The sequence below is a fragment of the Danio rerio genome, chromosome 16 (assembly GCF_052040795.2).
Source record: "Danio rerio strain M-AB ecotype USA chromosome 16, GRCz13ab, whole genome shotgun sequence".
In the NCBI taxonomy this organism is placed as follows: Eukaryota; Metazoa; Chordata; class Actinopteri; order Cypriniformes; family Danionidae; genus Danio; species Danio rerio.
This window is the reverse complement of record NC_141036.1, coordinates 17555715-17576515: the sequence shown is the minus strand read 5'-3', so window position 1 is coordinate 17576515 and position 20801 is coordinate 17555715. Positions and strand designations below refer to the sequence as shown.

At 35.9% G+C, this 20801-nt stretch overlaps 1 protein-coding gene across 5 annotated transcripts in view; it reads left to right on the top strand.

The window, feature by feature from the left end:
* Positions 1 to 105: 105 nt before the first annotated feature.
* The window catches only part of iffo1b (intermediate filament family orphan 1b), a 47639-nt gene continuing 26943 nt past the window's right edge, over positions 106 to 20801 (top strand). For 4 of the 5 annotated variants that reach the window (XM_087286826.1, XM_087286827.1, XM_087286825.1 and 1 more), the window contains exons 1-3: positions 106 to 1447; positions 11018 to 11078; positions 18228 to 18323. In XM_087286826.1, the coding sequence (XP_087142952.1) occupies positions 444 to 1447; positions 11018 to 11078; positions 18228 to 18323 (1161 nt within the window). In that variant the 5' untranslated portion in view covers positions 106 to 443. Of the gene's footprint in view, positions 1448 to 11017; positions 11079 to 18227; positions 20796 to 20801 lie in introns of all 5 variants that reach the window. The other variant, XR_015511194.1, reaches the window with a different exon arrangement.

Here is a 20801-nt window from a genome sequence, read left to right as displayed (position 1 = left end):
TTTTACAGCTTTAAAAAAATGTTAGGTACACAGACTGAAGGGGAGAGCTACTGCTGGTATTACGGTACTGTCAGCAACGAAGCGCTGCAGAGACTGGAGCAGTCAAGTGTATTCAGTTTTCCAGGCAAGGAAGCTACAAGGTATTAGTTTGGACCTGCTTAAATTTAAACGTATTTCGTTGGCGTTTTTGCAATAGTTTGCTTATTTGAATAGGCATTTGCATATTTCTGCGCTTTTATCGGTTCCTGCAGTAAGAGTCGCTTCTTCATCAACGCTTCTTCATTCTTATCAGCATTCACGCGCAAGCTGTAATAGTCTTAACTCGTTGCATAAGGCTTTAACGAGTTAAACGTGGATATTGCCGTGTCATTGGGTCGCTAAACACTACTGACCTTTAAAATCAAGCCGTTAATTGTTTTGAAAGTCAGACATAGCTGGTGTTCATGCCCGATCTGCAGCGCTTCAGTTTTCCGTACCGTAGCATGAATTCTCCTCTCCATCATCATCATCATCATCAGCAGCAGCAGCACCAACAGCATCAGCACCCAGAAGGACCCGGTCATCCCGATTCTCCCTCCAGTTTACTCCCCGAGGCAGCGATCTTCGGAGCTCCCGATCCGTCCTCCTTTTTTCTCGGAGAACAACCCGTCCCTGCTGGTGTCACCCAATCCGCACTTGACCTTACTGCATCTTCCTACCTGCACTTTAGTCCATCCCTTCACTGGTCCCAACCTCCTCCACCTACAGCCATGGCATTAAGAAACGATCTGGGATCCAATATCAGCGTCCTAAAGACTCTCAATCTGCGGTTCCGTTGCTTTCTGGCTAAAGTGCATGAACTGGAGAGACGCAATAAAATATTGGAGTTACAGCTGCAGCAGGCTTTAGACAGCAATAACAAGGGTGGATGCACGGAGGATGGAAAGACCAAAGAAATTGGTGTGCAGACTGGCTTTATTGGGCCCATTGCTGTCCGGCCTGGGTCTTTATCCTTTCAAAACACTAACAACTCTGCCAAACGACCCACTACATTGTTTATGCCTTCTCTTACAACTGTCCTCAAGCTTGAACCTAATAAACCTGGGGATGAGACCACATCAGACCCGAATATTAATAGAAACCCAACTATCACAGTCAGTCTCTCAACCCCCACTACTGAGCCTGCTTCGGCCAACACAAACAACTCCAATAATACTCCACATGTAAGCAGTGTTGGTACCGGGACATCTCCAAACCCTCCTCCTCGCTTCCTCCCGGGCACTATCTGGTCCTACAACCACACACGGAAACTGGGAAGCGGAACAGAGACTCGGGTCACCAGTCCTGGAGTTTCGTGGGTCCACCCAGACGGAGTGGGTGTACAGATAGACACCATCACCCCAGAGATTAGAGCACTTTACAACGTCCTGGCCAAAATCAAAAGAGAGAGGGATGAGTACAAGAGAAGGTGAATATGGAGAATATAGATGATTTTTATGGCTTAATGTTTATAAGATTAAATTTTCTACCCTGTAAAAAGCCATTTTCTTAAAATTTTGAGGAAATCCATTGTAACATGGAACTGTTAAATTGATTTAAAAGGATAATTCACCCAAAAATGAAGATTTACTCATCCGCAAGTGGTTCCCAAGCTTTGTAAGAATTCAATTGAACACAAAAATTACATATGGGATTTAAAAACATATTTGTGGCAGGTGGAGGGTGAGTAAATGATGACAGAATTGTAATTTTTGGGTGAACTATGCCTTTAACCTTAATTTATATAATTACGCACAATTTTAATTAATATGCACGATATTCAATCAAAAATACAATTCTGTAATTTAATTATTATTTTTAATTTAATTAATTTAAATCCTTTAAGAGAATTTAACCAGTATATTGAATTTGCAAGCTTTTTGAGATTTGCTGAGGTTATCAATATAGTTTTATTAAATTAGATTAGTGTTAGATAATGACAATAGCATACACTCCCAATCAAAAGCTTTTAGAAAAATTCATGGAGGATCAAATGACAGTGAAAATTCTTTGGTTTTTGATGTTAAAAATTCAGTTTTGTCATGACAGGTATAAGTTATATTTTAAAATGAGAAAACAGGTATTTTAAACTGGTCAGTAGGGTTGGGTCCATAGACATCCCATAGCCTTGAATCTGCAGGTGTTCAACACAACCATAATGAAATTGTTTTCCTGCAAGGGGGATGAGTTGTGACTTGCATTTTTGTGAGATAAAATAGAGCTTGACTTCATCTCATGTGAAGAAACCTGATATATAGACATATATCTCTATGTCCTTATTTTTTCAGTGCTGCTGTAGATATTTAAATCAGTATTATTGAATGTATATAACGACATATATAATGAATAAAACTACAACTATAAAATTTGAATAATAATTTAATGAGTTTAGAGAACAATAATGTTTGCTCACTGTTAATAATGCTCATTTCATAAGTATTATTTCCATAGGAAGTTAAAAAAGTCAAGGTTTGTGGGTTTGAAGCAAAGTATATGGAAAAAAGACACAAAATACACATTAATAGATTAAATGAGGGAAAGAACTCTAATCTTATGAATTATTGTGAGTGACAGAATCAAAAAGTCGTTAGTAGTATGTACAGAATTTCAAGTTTATTACAACATGCAAATATAACATGCAATACAATGCACATACCAAGATTTATGTACAGTATATTGAGTGCGTAGCAATTATTTACAATCCTTCATTAAAGTGGGTGGAATTAAAGATCTCTTTCCAACTCTTGATTAATTAAATTCAGTAGAAACAAAGACATATATACAATTGTTATCAATATCTGAGCTACAATAGTCTTTAAAATTTGTCTTAGATTTGTCTTTAATAGTTTATCAGTTATTGTTAAATTTCAGCATCCCTATGGCTTATAAAAATGTAGAGTTCTTATTTGCCGAACATGACCTTTAATAGGAAAGAGTTTTCCTTTAAGCTAGCTAAATAATCTGCCAATGGGGTAAGCAAAATAATCTTATGTCAAACTGAAAAACAAGATTATTTAGCTTACACCATTTTTTAAGGAAAAACTCAGTTTTGCCATATTGTGTCTAAAAACGACAATATATTTTTCTTGTCTAGAAAACACTTCTTGAATTTGTACATATATGTACTAGAAACATCTAAACTCTAAGAAAATAATTGTTTTGCAATGAGCACACTGGATCTGACTTTAAAGCACTTCAGAATTTAAAGAAGCAGACAATAGTGTTGCACACACGTATGTTAATCAAACAGCATTGTGCTTTACAGTAGGCACTAATATTGTTATCTGTACATGAACACTCACATTCCACTCATACAATTTTAGTCATGCTAGAGCTGAACATGAGAAGCAAAAAGATGCATGTACAGAGATAAGAATCAGCTTGCGGGGATATAATGACTGTTTTTTTCTCATAACTGGTGGTATTCAGTCAGTCCCACAGCTCTTTACTGTATGTCCAGACCTGCAGCAGCCTGTCAGTCACATACATCTTTATTTAGGGCTGAACAGTTTGTCGGTTTGCAAACTCATTACTGTCTGTTGACTCATCAGGACAGGTGAAAGAAGTGTTAAAAGGAAGAAAAGTCATTTTGCATCTCTGTCTAAAAACAGCCTGCTTCATAACAGATCTTATTGCATGTTCAGCGTCTCTCTGTCTGACTGCTTTGCCATTTTGCTCTGGTTTCAGCTCTACTCAGACTTTCTTTCTTAAATTTAATTTCTATTTTGGCTTTCCGATTTAGTAAGCAGTGTCTGTGGCTCTCTTCCTCGAAAGTGTTCTATATACTGTAATGAGTTTATATGAGTTTTTCTTTTTCAGCTTAATCACAAAGATTTCACCCAAGCTTTATTCATTTGGTCATATGCACAGTAAATAAAGTAATATTATTTAGAAATTTGACTTTTAAAATCACAAGATCTTTGACAAACTATTCTAATATGCCGATATGTGCTCAAGTAACATTTCTTATTATGTGTTATCTGTTATCTGTTCTTATCTGTGTTAAAAATATTGCTATTTTTGGTAAATGCTCAGTATCACTTTCAATCAACAAGGCATTTTATTAAGTACCCAACTTATATCCTAAATTGTATGGATGCTACTTTTAGGAACAAACACAAAATAAATACATGAAGAGATTAGATATCATAACTTTCGATGCAACAGTTGAGTGAATGTTTTGTGTTGCAAGGTAACCCAAAACCAAAAACAGACATCTAATTGTCTAAAAATCCATGGGCCTTATCATACACCCAGCACAATAACCCACAAGAAGTGTTTGCTCTGACGTGTTGCTATTTTCAGACCAGCACAACCTTAATTTTCCCATTTCCACCAAATTGTTTAAATAGCAATCCCATTTGCGCCGCTTTGTGGACTCATGGGTGTTCCGGTCTAGAAAAGAGATAAGGTGTTAAGGTGCATTGTTGGTGCGTTGCTATTTTGAGGAACTAAAAAAGACTGTCCAATTGATGAGCTAAAAGCAGGTTTAAAGTCCAGCACAGAGTGCATTAGTTGTGTGCCTCACTTACAGATTGCTTAAAACACGCAGGATATTGAGCGATATGCAAATATCTTTACAAATAAAAAAGAATTAAAGGATTAACATATTACAAAAATGATTACTTTCTACATTCAACTTTTTTCAGTTTATTCACGACATCTTGCTTTTGTATATAATAATATTATTATTATTAGTAGTATTATTTATTATGTTCATATTTATATATATTTTTTAAAAACAAGCTTAGATTTGTCCTCACTTTTATTATTATTGTTCATTTATTCATTTTCTAGAAATTATAACTGAACTTAGAAATACTTTTGAAACAAATCTTTGCGCTTAACAAACAAAATTAATTATCTATAGGCTAATAGATGTCTTCAGTGGATTGTACATCATCATTTCCTTATCCACGAAAGAGAGAAAGTGAAAGTAAAGGCCAATTGGAGGAGGCTCATTCTTTATCCTCGCGCTGCTGATGCTCTGTTTACCTTTTTTTTTTTTTGCTAGTGAAGCATTAATTTTTTACACTTACAAAGTTCGCCATGTAAATAGCTAATGCGCCATGAGGCCAAATGACTCTTAAAGGGAATTTGAGATGAGACTCTGATTGGTTTATGCTCAAAACACACTCATTAAGAGAATAAGCACAACCCTGTTATACCATGCGCCATGGTGCAGAGCATATTTTTCCATCCTTAAAATAGCAGTAGTGGATTTGGACACGCCCTTAACCTCCTAAGGCCCAAGGTGTTTTTTTACATGCATTTTTTATTTATCTTTGCTATTTGGGCCTATTGCAACCTAATTAGAATAAAACCAAAGTATCATCTTTTGATATGATGTACTTTTAGAGAAAAAATTATGGTGTGAATTTACATAAACACTTTTTTTCTGACAGTTTTTTAATGCATATATAACATATACATTTTTTAAACATGTTTTGACTATCAGAGAGTAAAAACAACATTTTGTCCCATTTTGGACTGTTAAAAATAGTGTTTGGGAAATTTCATATGCTACAAAACAGTCGCATGAAGACACTGTATGTCTGTAACAAAATATAAAATATCCAAAGTATTTTAAGTAGCCATTTAAGAGCTAAAATGTGCTTTCCATGTATGTGAACACACAAGCCCTAGGAAGTTAATGCTTTTGCGCCCTGCGATTTAAACTTTGCACCTAGATCATTAAAATAACCGCGTGTACAAAAATGAGGATCAAAAACATAACTAAGGACATACACTATGTACAGTTGCATTTAAGTCAGTTGCTTGTCCCCCCTCCCCTCTCCCCTGATGGCCTGCACTCAGATTGCATCCAAGCTCGAGCATGCTTACATCATCGATGCTGCGATGTTCAGTTTAACACAACAGAAGCGCTCTCGATCAGCACAGTGCAGGGTTCGTACAGGTGCTGGAAATCCTGGAAAATTTTTGATTTTTAACATAGTGTTTTCAAGGTTAGAAAAATACTTGAATTTTGGACAAAGTGCTTGAACCTGCGTAATGCATAAAATTGTTGTCATGTGACCAGTTTTCATTGCAAAGTGTTCACCGAATATGTGTATTTAGGAAACATTCACGCAGAATTTTGTCCTAAAAACGCCAAGCACTTTGAAATAGTTTAAAACAATTGACATGTAATTTATTATTTGCAAATGTCATCTTAATAGCAGAAATGGTCTTTTCATTAGCTGCAATATTAGTTTAATCTTAGTGAATGCAAGCCGTTTGGCGATGGTGAACGTCCTGCAGTTGCATGACTGACAACATTGTGATGTTTAAATGAAGGATTAAATACAACATCTCGTGATTAAAATGTGTGGCAAATGCTGCTACTTGCAAACTCCATCCCTCAGGCTTTACAGGGAATGGCTTGGACCCATAAGGATTTAATTTGTTACATGAATTTCGAATAGCAATGCACATGAAATATCATGAACGACTGGTCATGAAAGTTTGGTACTACACCCAAAGAAAATCTGACTGTAAGAACGAGACCAAAAATTTAATAGATATTCAATAACTGAATTTAAAAAATTAATGTATTATTTATTTTTGGGTGAAATCTCCCAATAAAGCCATCTTCCAAAGTATTCAACAATTAAAGTTAAAATGTCATATTGTTTGTTGGATTTAAATGTAAAAAAGTACATACAGCGTATATAAACATACATTACTGTGGTTGTTAAGTGCTGAAAAAGCATAAAAATGCACTTTGAAAGTGCTGGAAAAGTGCTGGAATTCGAAGTTGGAAAAGGTGTAAGAACCCTGACAGTGGTTATATCATTGTAGTTGTTGATATGCAGTGACACAAAGTCAAATATTTTGCCAGGCAGATCAGTTACTTTTGACGCTCAAATAATCATAAAGTCCTCGTACTGCAGGAATTAGGAGGTTTGCTGAAGGTGCAGCTGTCGTACAGTGATGGGTTTGCGTCCTAAATAAACTATGACAGTTTGCGTTCATTGAAAAGTAAGAATGATTAATAAATCCATATAAAACAGTCCCTTAAAGGGCCATGAAACCCCTTCGTTTTAGCAGGGTGTTTTCACACCTCTACTTTGGAAAAAGTTAGAGAAGTGGGTGTGTCCAGCTCTGTTTAGGCGGGAGTGTTGGAGGAACTAAAGAGGGATGGTGTGGGAGTGTCTATTTGGGCAACGCTGAGTTTCAGAGTCAAAACACACACACACACGGGAGAAAGTGACTGTGTTTACATGAACATCTGTAGTCGAATTATTTGCCAAATTATTAAATGGTGGACTTTAACTGCAGTTTGGTTATTTCATTCAGGGAATTCATTCATGCCCCTCGTGACAAACGAGATATTATATTCAAGGAACTGCTCTAAGCGTGTATTTTTCATGCAATGTTTGAATGAGAGAAAAAAAACCCTCAGCATTTCCCGGAAACTTAGATGCACACAGCAAGTAGTGTCAGAAAGCCGCGTGTGTTATTCCGATAACAAAATGCTGTGAAAATCCTACACGAGGTTAAAGTTTGGCTGTGGTGTTAACATGTTTGCACTCGGTGCAATAGTTAGTTCAATACGAACAAACTGAATAAACAAAGAGCACAGGTCACTCACTTACCAAATCTGTAGAGACAGGACAATCACCAGCAACTAGAGCCGCGTCTTTATTAAGAGGAGACTACAAGCGAATCCGGATCTCAGGGTTTGCAGATGAGAACAGCTCTCAGGTAAACAATGTTCCTCCTTAGACACGTAAGTTTTTGTTGTCGAGTTTGACACTGTTAATCCACAAAGGAGTCCAGCTGAGCTCTCACACAGAGAAAATGAAAACAAAACTTAACTGCAGTAAACTATAAAAGCAACACTTCATGCTTGTATTGCCAATACAACGTGGTGTCTCTGTCGTCTAAACACTGTGACAGTAATGAATATTAATGAAGTTGCACAATAGAGCGCGCTGATTGGTTTGAACCAAGCCTTACTCATGCATTAATGCAGCACACTCTGAGACATAATAAGGCCCACTCTGGTACAGTCGTCCAGTCTACACTCTGGAATACACGCTATTATCTCATGACCGTGACGCAGCTTCAAAAATTTGTTTCAAACTGGAAGTACGAATTTGCTTGAAGTAACGCAAAAACAACCAACTTACACTTTTTAGTGAAATAAAGGTGTCCTAATAGTGTTTTTAGCAGTGTGGGACACATATACGACTGTCAACAGCTCAAAAAATGTGTTTTGGTGTTTCGTGACCTTTTAAAAGTCAAGTCTCGTCTTCAGTTTCAGGCTCAGGTGTGCTTTGCACTCACACTACAAGCGTACCGCGCCTTAGCCCAAGTGAACTGCGCTCTGGCACACCTCTTCCAACTGGGTCAGAGCCGGCCAACTGAACCACACATAAACCCGATCAGACTTCTTAAATGAACCAGGAAACACGTCTGGGCACATTACGGATAGCAAAGTGTGAGTGCGCCCAAAAATCTAAACTTCTGTCTCTAAATCGTTCTTTTTTGAGAAAAGAGATGTTAAATGATGGCATAAATACCAGTATTTTTGTAAAACGATAAATGCATTGCTCTGGTTGTGTTTCAGTACACGTTTCAGATGACAAATCTACTTGAGGGCACTGTCTACATTTGAGCATTTAGAAAATACATCATGCTGGGCGGTACGGTCTTAATTGACTGAATGCTGAGGGTTTGTGGTGGAGCAATCTGCTATTAAATTTGACCCAATATCTGTTTATCTGTTTAATTGTATTATGTAGTATCCTATAAATGGGTACTGCAATGAATTGCAACTGCAAACCAGATCCCATCACCTTATACCAGTGCCTGACTAACCTTACCGATGCATTTTTTCTTGAATATTTTATTTTTAAAATTGTGGCAGAAGCATTATTCCCTCCATTTACTGCTTTAACAGCTTCTCTCTTCAGGGACGGCTTTCCACTAGATGTTGAAACAAGAATGCAGGGATTTGCTTCTGCCCAGACTCAAGAGCATCAGGGAGGTCGTACAGTGATGTTGAGTAATTGGTTTTGGCTCTGATTAATTCCAAAACAGCTAAAAGCACATGGTTTAAATCCACAAAAATGCAGCTGAGATTTCATGATCATTTCTGAGTAATGCAAACTATTCATGGAATTAATGTTTTGAGTTTGTTTCAATTTCAAAATATTTTTTAATGACAGAAATATCATATTGTTGCTGAGGACTGATTAAATTTATCAAAATAATAGTAAAGTAATATATCAAATTATTTTATTGCAAAATAATTATGTATTTTAATTATTAAACATTGATAATATTATGAATGTTCCTATTATATAGTTCCTTGAGCACCAAATGTTTTCTGAAGGATCATGTAATACTGAAGACATAAAAAATGTAGCTAGCTTTGCCATCCCTAGAGTGATCTTCTATACAGATTTGAATTTATCAGTCAGAAAAAGCACATTCAATTAACATGCAAGCATCTGAAATGAAAAACACTTTCTAGTTGTATCATTTGTCTCATTTCAGTCACTCCATTTCCTCTGGCAGTGGCGATCTATGTTATATCTGCAATGCAGCACACAAGGACTCAAGCTGCAGAGAGGCAATCTCTCTCTCTCTCTCTCCCTCTCTCTCACTCTCTCTCTCTACCTCTCTCCTTCCCTCACTGGCTTTATCTGTAACTCCCTTCAGTAATTGTATGTTTGCACCTTGAATTGGCAGTAATACACGGCCTCAAACTAACCTTGAAGTCCAGTGAGGATGTTTAATAAATATAAAGGCTTCTGCAATGCCTCGAATATTAAGTAGCCCTTACATAAGAACAGGGCTTGTTTGGTTCCACCTCATTGCACTATACTACTGCACTAGACAATATTACTGTTGAACAGCCACACAGTAAATTACTGTAGGGCTGACTGGGCTGATGGACCATTTAAAAGACTGAATGGGTGCAGTCATTGCACTTCAGTTGAGCACACAAAAACAACAACAACAAATATGTGAAGATTCCTCCAAATAATATCTGTATTTTCTTCTGTAACAAGGACGATGCATGTTTTGACGATGGTCCAAAAGATCTTTCAGGAAGGGTTCAATTGTCTTTTTTTTAATCATTATATTTAGTATTAGAAAGAAGTTACTTAAAACGCCACCATTTAATCTCCATCATGTCATCTATTACTTCCTATTAGGGCTGCACGATATTAGAAGAATTTTATCTATACTTTATTTGGAAAGAATTAATACATTTTCAAAGTATTGGATCTGGAATAAAATATAGCAAATAACTTAACTTAAGCATAAAGTAATTAAATATAGGGAATGGAAAAGTGAATTACAGTTTTCGGTAGAGTCTGACATTTTTTAGGTACAGATATTAAACAATCAGCAGTGCATAGTCTTGATATCGTATATAATGTAATCTTAATTTAAGCTACAAACACTAAGTGTCTTGTGGCCGGGTGTTTTAACTTTGAAATGTTAAAATGTTTACAGTAAACTTTCACAATAAAATAAAATAAAATAAAATAAAATAAAATAAAATAATACACATTAACAATAATAAGTAGGATGTTTTACATTTCTTAATAAATAGCCTACTGTAAATTAGAACCATTAGTGATTTATATGATTTATATATGAGATTAAAATACGTGTTAGCTAGTTCATGTTTTAGAATAGAATATGGAATATTCTAAATAAAATTTGTAAAGGAAACAAAGGCCTTATATGTGCCGTTTACATATATTTCAGTTAATATGCAAAACGAACTACAGTTTTGGGAAACACACGACACTCCACTTTTGCTACACAATGCATCATACTATGATAGTTCAGATGTGAGTTACGTCATTGTTTTTGAAATGCCCTCCATATAAGTTTTATGAATCAAATAAACTGATTTACTGAATATTAAACTTACACTTTTATTGATGATTGAATTTATCCAAGTTTTTAGACTATTTAAAGTTGCTTTTGTTGTGTCATATGTTCTAATGTTTTGTTATTCTGCTTTCAGGTGGGAAGAGGAATACACTATGAGAATGGACATGGAACAAAGAATGAATGAACTACAGGAGGTGAGGAACACTTTTTCTAGCCAAACCTTTCTTTTCAGCCATGTTGCTGTTTAGGTATTCACTGCAGCCTTATGGTCTTAACAAATCTTTATTTTTAATTTATTAAATATCCATTAGAATTGTGGAAATAATTTTTCAGTTTACAGTTTTTCTTAGTTGCCAAAACACTACAACCCACTGGCGTAACTAAGTTCTCAGTTGCCTGACCTCATTTAGTTAATTGTACAGTCTGTTGTCAATACTTTAAACCAGTGGTGTCAAAGTCAAATCCTGGAGTGCCGGAGCCCTGCAGAGTTTAGTTCCAGCCCTGCTTCAACACACCTATCTGTAGATATCAAACATAGACTGCAAAATATATGGACATAGTATCTTTGACGTCACTCATAGCTTTGCGAAGACCACAAATGAGGCTACAAGTAGGCATAGCCAACCATCGCTATTTTGATTGCGTGTCATCGCACCCAATGGGGGTGACCAAATAAGGGGAATGAGGTGGACCGTGAGCGAAGCTACAGATACCGGCTAGCATTTTGCTTAGACAGGCTTTTCTTTGGGAGAAAAGTTTAATACTTCATTACCTGTGATTTGTTTGTGTTCAAACCACTTGTGTTTGTCTGTACACTATATCAATAAATCAATAAAGTATTTAGTCTTTAAAAAACACTGTTGTAATACATTGAGCCACTAAGCATGGTTATAATGACAATTTTCTACATAAGGAAAATGCAAATTACTTCCAAATACTTCAAATATAGTCTGTGATAGTAGATGCACAGCTATTTATGAAATCCAGGCATAACACTGTATGACAACATTTTAATTGACTGTTTTATAGCCTACTCCTAATCAATGTCATAGGGTACCTGCGGTATCTTAAAAAGTCTTAAAAATTCTAAAATTTAAAAATTGAAATTAAAGGTCTTAAATTCGCTGTTCTAGGTCTTAAATATTTTTGCACGGGTTTTATTTTTGTGATGTCCATGTAATGCTACATCTAATGCTTATTTAAATTTTTTTTTGTTGTTGTTGCTAGGTTTTTGGGGTGTTGTAGTTCTTTATTTCACTAGTCCGATTTTAATTTGCGGTATTACAAATACAAAAAGGTCAACTTGCAATAGCCAATCAGCTTTCTGTTTCTAAGGTAAGTGCGTAGTATTAAGAATAGTGAACTGATATAATGAAATGCAGTGTAGTTTTACTACAGCAAAGTGTGGTGAATTGTAGTATAATATACCCTATATTGTAAAAAAAAACTAAAGCACTGGGTAGTTTGCTTATATTACACTTGTTGTGTTACCATAGCAACTATAGTATTACCACAACAGATTAATTGAAGTACTTTCCTGTACTTTACAAAACACTGTACCGCAGAGACTAGTTCACTTTAGTTTAGTTGCCATGATATAATGGGATTGATAGTGAGATTTATTTGAAGAGGGAATAGTACAGTAGGCTATAATACCTTATCAAGTTCCTTATTTTATTTTATTAGTATGGTGCACCTTATGAATGTTTAATAAATATTTTTAAAATAAAACTATTCTCTGTGTCTTTAAGTGTTTGAAACTGGAAATATCTCATCAAATAACACACAGCCAAAAATGTGATGTATTGTGAGATTAAAAATATAATATGTTCGTCTAGTTTAGTAAGTTGGTTATTGGTAAGAAATAGTGTGCTAACATAAATCGTATCAAAAAGCACGAAAAGAAGAGGGAACAGTGTACTGAGAGGACGAAAGAAAATTTGTGCATGAGCAGTGCATACTTGAGAGTGATAAAATTTGCGCATGAGCAGCGTATTATATTTTAGAGCTCGCACACAGTTTTGTTCACAAACAGAGGAAATCGGTGAACGAGCAGAGATTCGCTTGCTTGTATTACATGAATGCGCTCTTGACTTGTAATACTGCGCTCACAACATGAAATAACGTCATAGCGGAGCTAATTAAATTTTTTGAGACTCGGTTGAACAGTTCGCATGGCGCTGCATTTGATTTGAGTTAAATATGAAACACTTTGGAGAGATTTTGTCTGAAACAGGTATGTCTGTACTGACATCTTTATGATCCGTCCATGTGTGACCATAGGGAGAAACAGGTGACCAATAATCCTTGGCTAGAAATTGCAACAGCCGTGGGAAAGGAGTACGTTTTTGTAAAATTTGGAAAAACCTGGGGGACAAGTTTGTTAAACGGAATAAGAGGCCCTCAAAAACATCTTCAATGATAATGATTTTCTTTTTATTCGTCTAATTTTACTGTCTGTTTCTTTTGACCACCCCTGTCATTTAAAAGAATATCTCAATGGTGAACGTGTCAAGTATAAAAGCCTCATACATTTCGTAAGGTGTGCGATGCGGTGCCAGACAAAAGTATAAATCAGCATTAAGATGTTTTTTTTTTTTCTGCAGTTCAATGGTGCATTTAACCATTCTTTAGTACTGTTCAATTTAAATAACTGTATTTTACCACTAATTTTGTGATTTTAAATTTTCTCTCGCATATTTTTGATATTGCAATATAGGTCTTAAATTTATTACTTAATGATCTTAAAAAGGTCTTAAAAAGTCTTAAAAATGACTTCATGTTATCTGCAGATACCCTGTGTCAGATTCTGGAGTGCATTACAGGTCTAAAGACAATTATAAATGATAAATTATCTTAAGTAAAACAAATACATTTATAGATATGGTATATAAGTATATAATTTTACTCACCTGGGAAATGGAGGCAACCTGAATGGTTTGTGAGCACAATTAAGTGCACACAGCATGCCATATTATCTGATAATTATAGGAAATATTTCCAAAATGCAACTGACTGTGTAAAGCCACATAAAACATAACAGAAATACGATGTATGTGCTGAGTTCAGCGGCTAATCATCCGGAATCAGCTGAGGTGAATTGACGGTGACCAGCGAGACCTAGATGTCACTCAAGTGACCACACCCTTAATTATGCAGACTTAATATAACTTAATATAAGCTAAACGGATGAGTTATAAAAAAATGTTATATGCACCAAAACCATCTTGTGTACCAGGCTATAAACATGTTTATATCAGCCGTGAAATTGGCCAACTTCTTTATTTCCTGGAGCCAGTCCCCAATGGCAAGTTGATGAGTTGCAGTTTCAGTTACTTGGCTTTCCGAGGTGGAGCCGGAAGTTGCCGCTTGGTATCAAACAATCCTAAAGTACTCAATTAGTTTGATCAGGTGTGTTTAATCAGGGTTGGAACTAAACTGTGCAGAGCTGCGGCCCTCCAGGAACTAGCTTTGACACCTGTGCCTTAAACCATGTGACATGGTAAAACACAATGTGCAGATCTTACTTTTCTTACAAAACTTACTTTTCAGCAAAACTCTAAACACTTTCTCATTCTCAAAACACATTCTGCACTCTCATCCACATGTCAACCATGCTGGTAAACACAAGTAGCAACAATCAAATACAAATAGAGAAAAATTGTCATTGATTAAACACAACCACTCTCCTTTGATATCATGTTTTTTCGACTGATGCAACACGACCAATAAAAAACAGGTTGTTGACGGTGAAAAGGAGAGTGTTTAGGCATGAACTTGAACCTTCCTCTATACTAGGGCTGTGTGATTTATCGAAATCGAAGCATTTCGATTAGACAATCGCAGGAGGCTGCAAATTAAAATATACTGTATATATGTACATATATAAGCAGGAATAACAAATAACATCTGAGGTCGAGTGCTTCAAAACCCATCCGCTATGCTTCAGAAAATTTAATTTGCTAAACTTTCTGCGAGGCATCACAGACATGGTATTAGTTGTTGTGAGCTATGTCACATTACACAAAAAGAAATGATTGAATCTTGTGTCACGATGTACATTTGTCATTTACGACTCCCCATGACACCCTATGTCAAGGAAATCATGCCAAAATTGTGTGATCTGAACGGGGCTTTATAACTAGCCAATTGAGTGAGCACACTTTCGTTCTGCCAATTCAGAATTGCGCAACTGAACTACGGCCAAAAAGAAGAAAATAAAAACAAACAGGAAAGCACTCAAAAGTGGGATTATTGAGTCTGCTGCTTCAGAAGCATTAATAGAATAATTCATATCAAAGAAAAACAGCATTTGTAATATGGAGACATTAGCCCCTTTCACACAGTGATACCAGTAAATATCTGGAAAAAGCGCTGTTCACACAGGCGAGGACGTTACGGAAATTTTCCGGAAAAGAGCACTCACACATCTATTCCAAATTACCGGTAAATTCTGACATCATTCACCACAAATGACCTTTAAACGGCTGCGCTTGTATTTGTAAACATTTGACTAAATTACAAACTCTGTGGATGATCAATATTGTGAACAACTTTCGCAGGATCACTTTCGCATGTCGAGATGTTCATAAAATGTGCGTGTACAGGCGCTCACAGGCTGTTTCACAGGCACACGCAAAGCTTGAAGGTAAACAAACAACGGCTTATCATAAGCATCTCATCGATGATTATTTACACAGTTGGCATTAAGAAGAACACATAAACGTGATCTGACTAACTTGTAGCAGCTAAATGTGTCTGGAAAAATATTCAAAGGCTTTTATTCTCACAACCGACTGTTGTGATTGGCTAAAGCAGACGTCTCACGTCAGCACGTTCTAGACGTGCACGCGCTTATTACGGCAATCTTCCTTCTGCATTCACACAGCGCAGCATTCCGGCAAATTGCCGGTAATGTTACAACTTCTCTTTTCGGAAAATAGCTAGAACGAATTTACCGGTATTTTTAAATAGGACCTGTTCACACATACAACCTTTCCGGAAAATTGCCGGCAATTTTCCGGAAAGGTCTGTATGTGTGAAAGGGGATATAGACACCGAACAAAAACAGGTAATTTTTAAGAGCTGTCGCAGAATTGTTGCCACAGCTTACAGATTGTTGAGCTGAAGTTTGAATTAAATTAAAACCAGCTTGAAGCTTGAATTAAATCTTATATCAATTCGCAATTAAAATATCTGTCAAAAATAAAATAAAATCGCAATTAGATATTAATAATTAGACATTTTTCCCAAATCGCACTACCCTACTCCATACTCACCTTTCTTGAATCTGATTAAGTAGTTTTATGGATGTCCTACAAAAAAGATGTCCTTCCTAAAAAGAGTAGGGGCCCTATCATACATCCGGCGCAATGTGGCACAAAGCGCGACTCAAAAGTTGTTTAATAGTTTCAGCTGGGCGCAATAGTCGTTTTGACTTTTTGCACCACACTGTTTAAATAGCAAATGCATTTGCGCTCATATGTGCACCCATTGGCATTCTGATCTAAAAAAGGAGGCATGTTAAGGCGAATTGCTGGTGCGTTGCTTTTTTGAGGAATAGACTACACAATAGACCAGCTAGGAGGAGGTCTAAAGTCCAGCGCAGAGTGCTTTAGTTTTGCACCTCTCTTCAACATTGCTTTATACACACAAGATGTACAGCAATACACAAATATCTTTACATATGAAAAAAAAATTAAAGGATTAAAATATTACAAAGATATTATTTTCTAGCCTACATAAATATAAAAACCACTGCCTCCATGCCTTCTTCATCTCAGGGGACTTTTCAGTTTATTTATGACAATTTGCTTTTGTATAATGTTATTATTATTAGCATTATTTATATTATATTATATGCATATTTTTATTTGATTTATTTTAAACAAGCTTAGATTTGTCCACCTGTCAGGTTTTAGACCATATGGGGCACAGCATGTGTATTTGGAATTAACTCCAAGTTTTTCGGCAACACTTCGTTATTACTGTTCATTTATTCACTTGCTGGAAATTAGAACTGAATTTAGAAATGGTGAAGCATTCAGTTTTTACACTTACAAAATCCGCCATGTAAATAACAAATGCGCTATGGCAGGACGCAACTGACTCTTAAAGGCAATGGGACATGATACTCTAATTGGTTTATTCTCAAAACAAACCTCATCAAAATACTACTCCTCTCCACCAATCAGCTAATGTGTGGTGTGCTGTCTGGCCCAGCATGGCTGCCAACGTGTCATCCAGGTGGATGCTGCACATTGGTGGTGGATGAGGAGATCTCCACATCCACCCCCCACCCTCCATTGTGTAAAGGACTTTGAGTGTCTTGAAAAGAGCTAGATAATTGTAAGGAATTATTATTATTATTTTAAATAAAAGTTACAAATTATTATTATTAAAATTAACTTTTTTATTTAACATTAGTTTTTATTTATAATACACTCAAAATCATTCCACATAAATCCGTAGATTTTTTACAATATTCTGCACAGAAATAGTAAAAAGTGTCCACAGATTCTGTCTGTCTGTAATCACAAGTTAAGTGTTTAGTCATTACATTTAACTAAACTTTAACCAGTCTTAGAGCAGTATTGATAATACTCTATTATTATAATACATGTTTTTTTTTTACCTAGAACAAATTAATGTTGGTTAACTAACATTACCGTGTATTAATAAAAAGCTGTTTATTTGTTACAGTATCATTGGTCCTTGTTATTGTTCTTTACCTCTTTTAAAATATCGCATTACATCATTTATGTGAGAGTTTCTAAATATTGCAAAAAATCTGCAGATGTATGGAGAATGATTTTAAGTGTATTGTAACTGAAAACCTAACATGTTAAATAAAAATAATACCTTGTAAAATTGTATTTAATGTTTACAATGCAAATCCTATTAGATACATTTGTTTGGTAAACAAAGCAAGTCTTTTATATAATATATATTCTAAAAGACAGTAACTATTACTTTACAAAATGTATTTTAGGCAAATCATATGAACATTTTCATATTTATAAAATGACTGAAATTAATTTAAAAACTGAATAAATATAAAATGACACACATTTACACACAATTAAATAAATAGACTCAATGATGGGTTAAAAATTTGTGGAAATCTGCAGATTTCTGTACGCGCAGATTCCGTGTGGGCATACCAATACTGTATGTTCATTTTTTTCTGTATTTGAGTCAGTAGATTTATTGCCATGCTGCATGATATGAATTAAAGTATACGAATACCAAATGATGATATGTGCACAATGTCCATATGTTTTCTGTATAGCAAAAATAATTATTTATAATATCTATGTATGTGTTTTTGTCTATATGTGTAGGACCTACAGGAGAGTGAAGTATGTCAGGATGAATTGGCCCTCAAGGTCCAACAGCTGAAAGCTGAACTTGTGCTCTTTAAAGGACTCATGAGCAATGTGAGTGTCAGAAGCAAAACATACTCAGTACAAGTACACAAAGCTGGCTCTACTATAAATGCATATTGCAAACTCACTGAAGCACACAGGAAATAACCACTCAATTAAAAATAGCTTTCAGGTTCAAACACTGATACCTCTTTTCCACTGAGTGGTACAGGTACAGAAAGCTGTAAAGGCGGTTCATATATTGTGTGTTTGCACGCTCAAGTTCATTATTTCAAATACAGGTTTTTGCCAAAAAAATTTGAATATTGAGGGGAAACTCAGTTTATTTCAATAATTTGTTTCAAAAAGTGAAACTTGTGTGTTATTTTAATTCACTAAACACAAAGTGAAATATATCAAGCCTTTGTTTGTTTCAATTTGAATGATTATGAATCAAAGATGACAAAAAATTTCATGACAAAATTCAACATTGTAGCTCCATGTGTTTTAATCTTGTCTGCTAATGAATGCAAAGCCTTGAAATGGTCTCAGTCTGGCTTAGTAGGTTTCAAAATCATGGGAAAGACTGGCGACTTGACGGTTGTGCAGAAGACCATTATTGGAGCCCTCCATAATGAGGAAAAGTCTTAAAAGACAAATGCAAAAGAAGCTGGATGGTCACAGAGTGCAGTATCTAAGTATATTAATAGTGTGTTAAGAGGAAGGGAAAATGTGGCTGGAAAAGGTGCACAAGTATGACCGCAGCCTTAAGAGGATTGTCAAGCAAGAGTGAAAGAGGCTGGTGTCAGAGCATCAAGAACCACCACGTACATGTGTCTGCATAACATAGGCTACAGCTGTAGAAATCCATGCATCAAGCCATTCCCAAACCAAAAACACGTTAGAAGTGTCTGTGCTGGGCTAAAGAGAAGAAGTACTGGTTTGTTTCCTAGTATTCCCAAGTCTTTTTTTTTCAGATAAAAGCTAATTTTGGTTTTCATTTGGAAATTAAGATCCCAGAGTCTGGAGGAAGAGCAGAGAAACACAAAAGTCAAGCTGCTGAATGACCAGTGTGAAGTTTCTTCAGTGATGGTTTAGAGAGCCATGTCATATGCTGGTGTGGGTCCATTGTCTTTTATTAAGTCCACAGTCAACACAGCTCTATGTGTGTTTTTTTCATTCATTCATCCATCCATTCATTCATTTTCTTTTTGGCGTAGTCCCTTTATTAATCTGTGGTCACCACAGCGGAATGAACTGCCAACTTATCCAGCACATTTTTATGCAGCAGATGCCCTTCCAGCTGCAACCCATCTCTGGGAAACATCCATGTGTGGTTTATTTCTAAACTAATTTCGAGAGGATCATGTGCTTATAATTAACACGGCTGGCACCTTATTAGCTATGTAATCTGCTCTATTAGATGATTACTAAAGCATTATAAATAACCATAGTTTTTCACTCCAGTTATCTTTGTCTTGAAGTTCCCCCCCTTCCACCCCTACAACAATACAAAAAACATACACCATAGCCAATCGGCTAAAACAAATTATCATCCAAGACAACCTTAGTTTACACTTCTCACACGGCGACAAGCAGTCAAACTTCCCTCTCGCACTTCTAACGGGAGGGAGCTCCGGGCTTAAGGATATTACGAGCTCAGGGCTCTCTCCCGGGACAGCATGCCAATTATGATTTATTGATTATCAGCTAAGTGTGAACTCTTAAAACCAGGACATTTTAGAGCACTTCATGCTTCCTGCTGCCAACCAGCTTTTTAGTAGATAATTTTACTTTCCAGCAGGATTTGGAACCTGCACACAGTGCCAAAGCTACCAGTATCTGGTTTAAGAACCATGGTATCCCTGTTCTTAATTGATCAGGAATTTCACCTGACTTAAACCCCATTGAAAATCTATAGGCCAATGTCAAGAGGAACATGAGGGAACAGAGACCCCGAAATGCAAACGAGCTGAAGGCCGATATCAAAGCAACTACCATAACAACTCAGCCGTGTCAAATGTGATGGTCTCCATGCCACGCCACCTTGATGCTGTAATTAGTGCAAAAGGAGGCCCAACAAATTACTGAGGACATAAAACAGTACATTACACAATTTTCTGAAGGCCAACATGTGTTTAAGATCCTCACATGAAATATTCTAATTTTGTGAAATATGGATTTGGTTTTTGTCATCTTTAATTCATAATCATTCAAACTGAAACAAACAAAGGCATGAAATATTCCACTTTGTGTGTAGTTCAATTCATCTTTATTTGTATAACGCTTTTACAATTTAGAACGTGTCAAAGCAGCTTTACAGATTATATTAAATTGAAACAGTGACAGGTAAATTTTCCGTTTATATTAGTTCAGTTTAGTTCAGTGTGTTTTCATATTCACTTCTGAGAGTCCAAAGAATAATCCATCTATGCAAGTCAGTGGCGATAGCGGCAAGGAAAAAACTTCACCAATTGGCGAAAGTGAAGGGGAAAAAAGTGAACTAATATAACACACAAGTTTCTCTTTTTAAAACAAATTATTGTAATA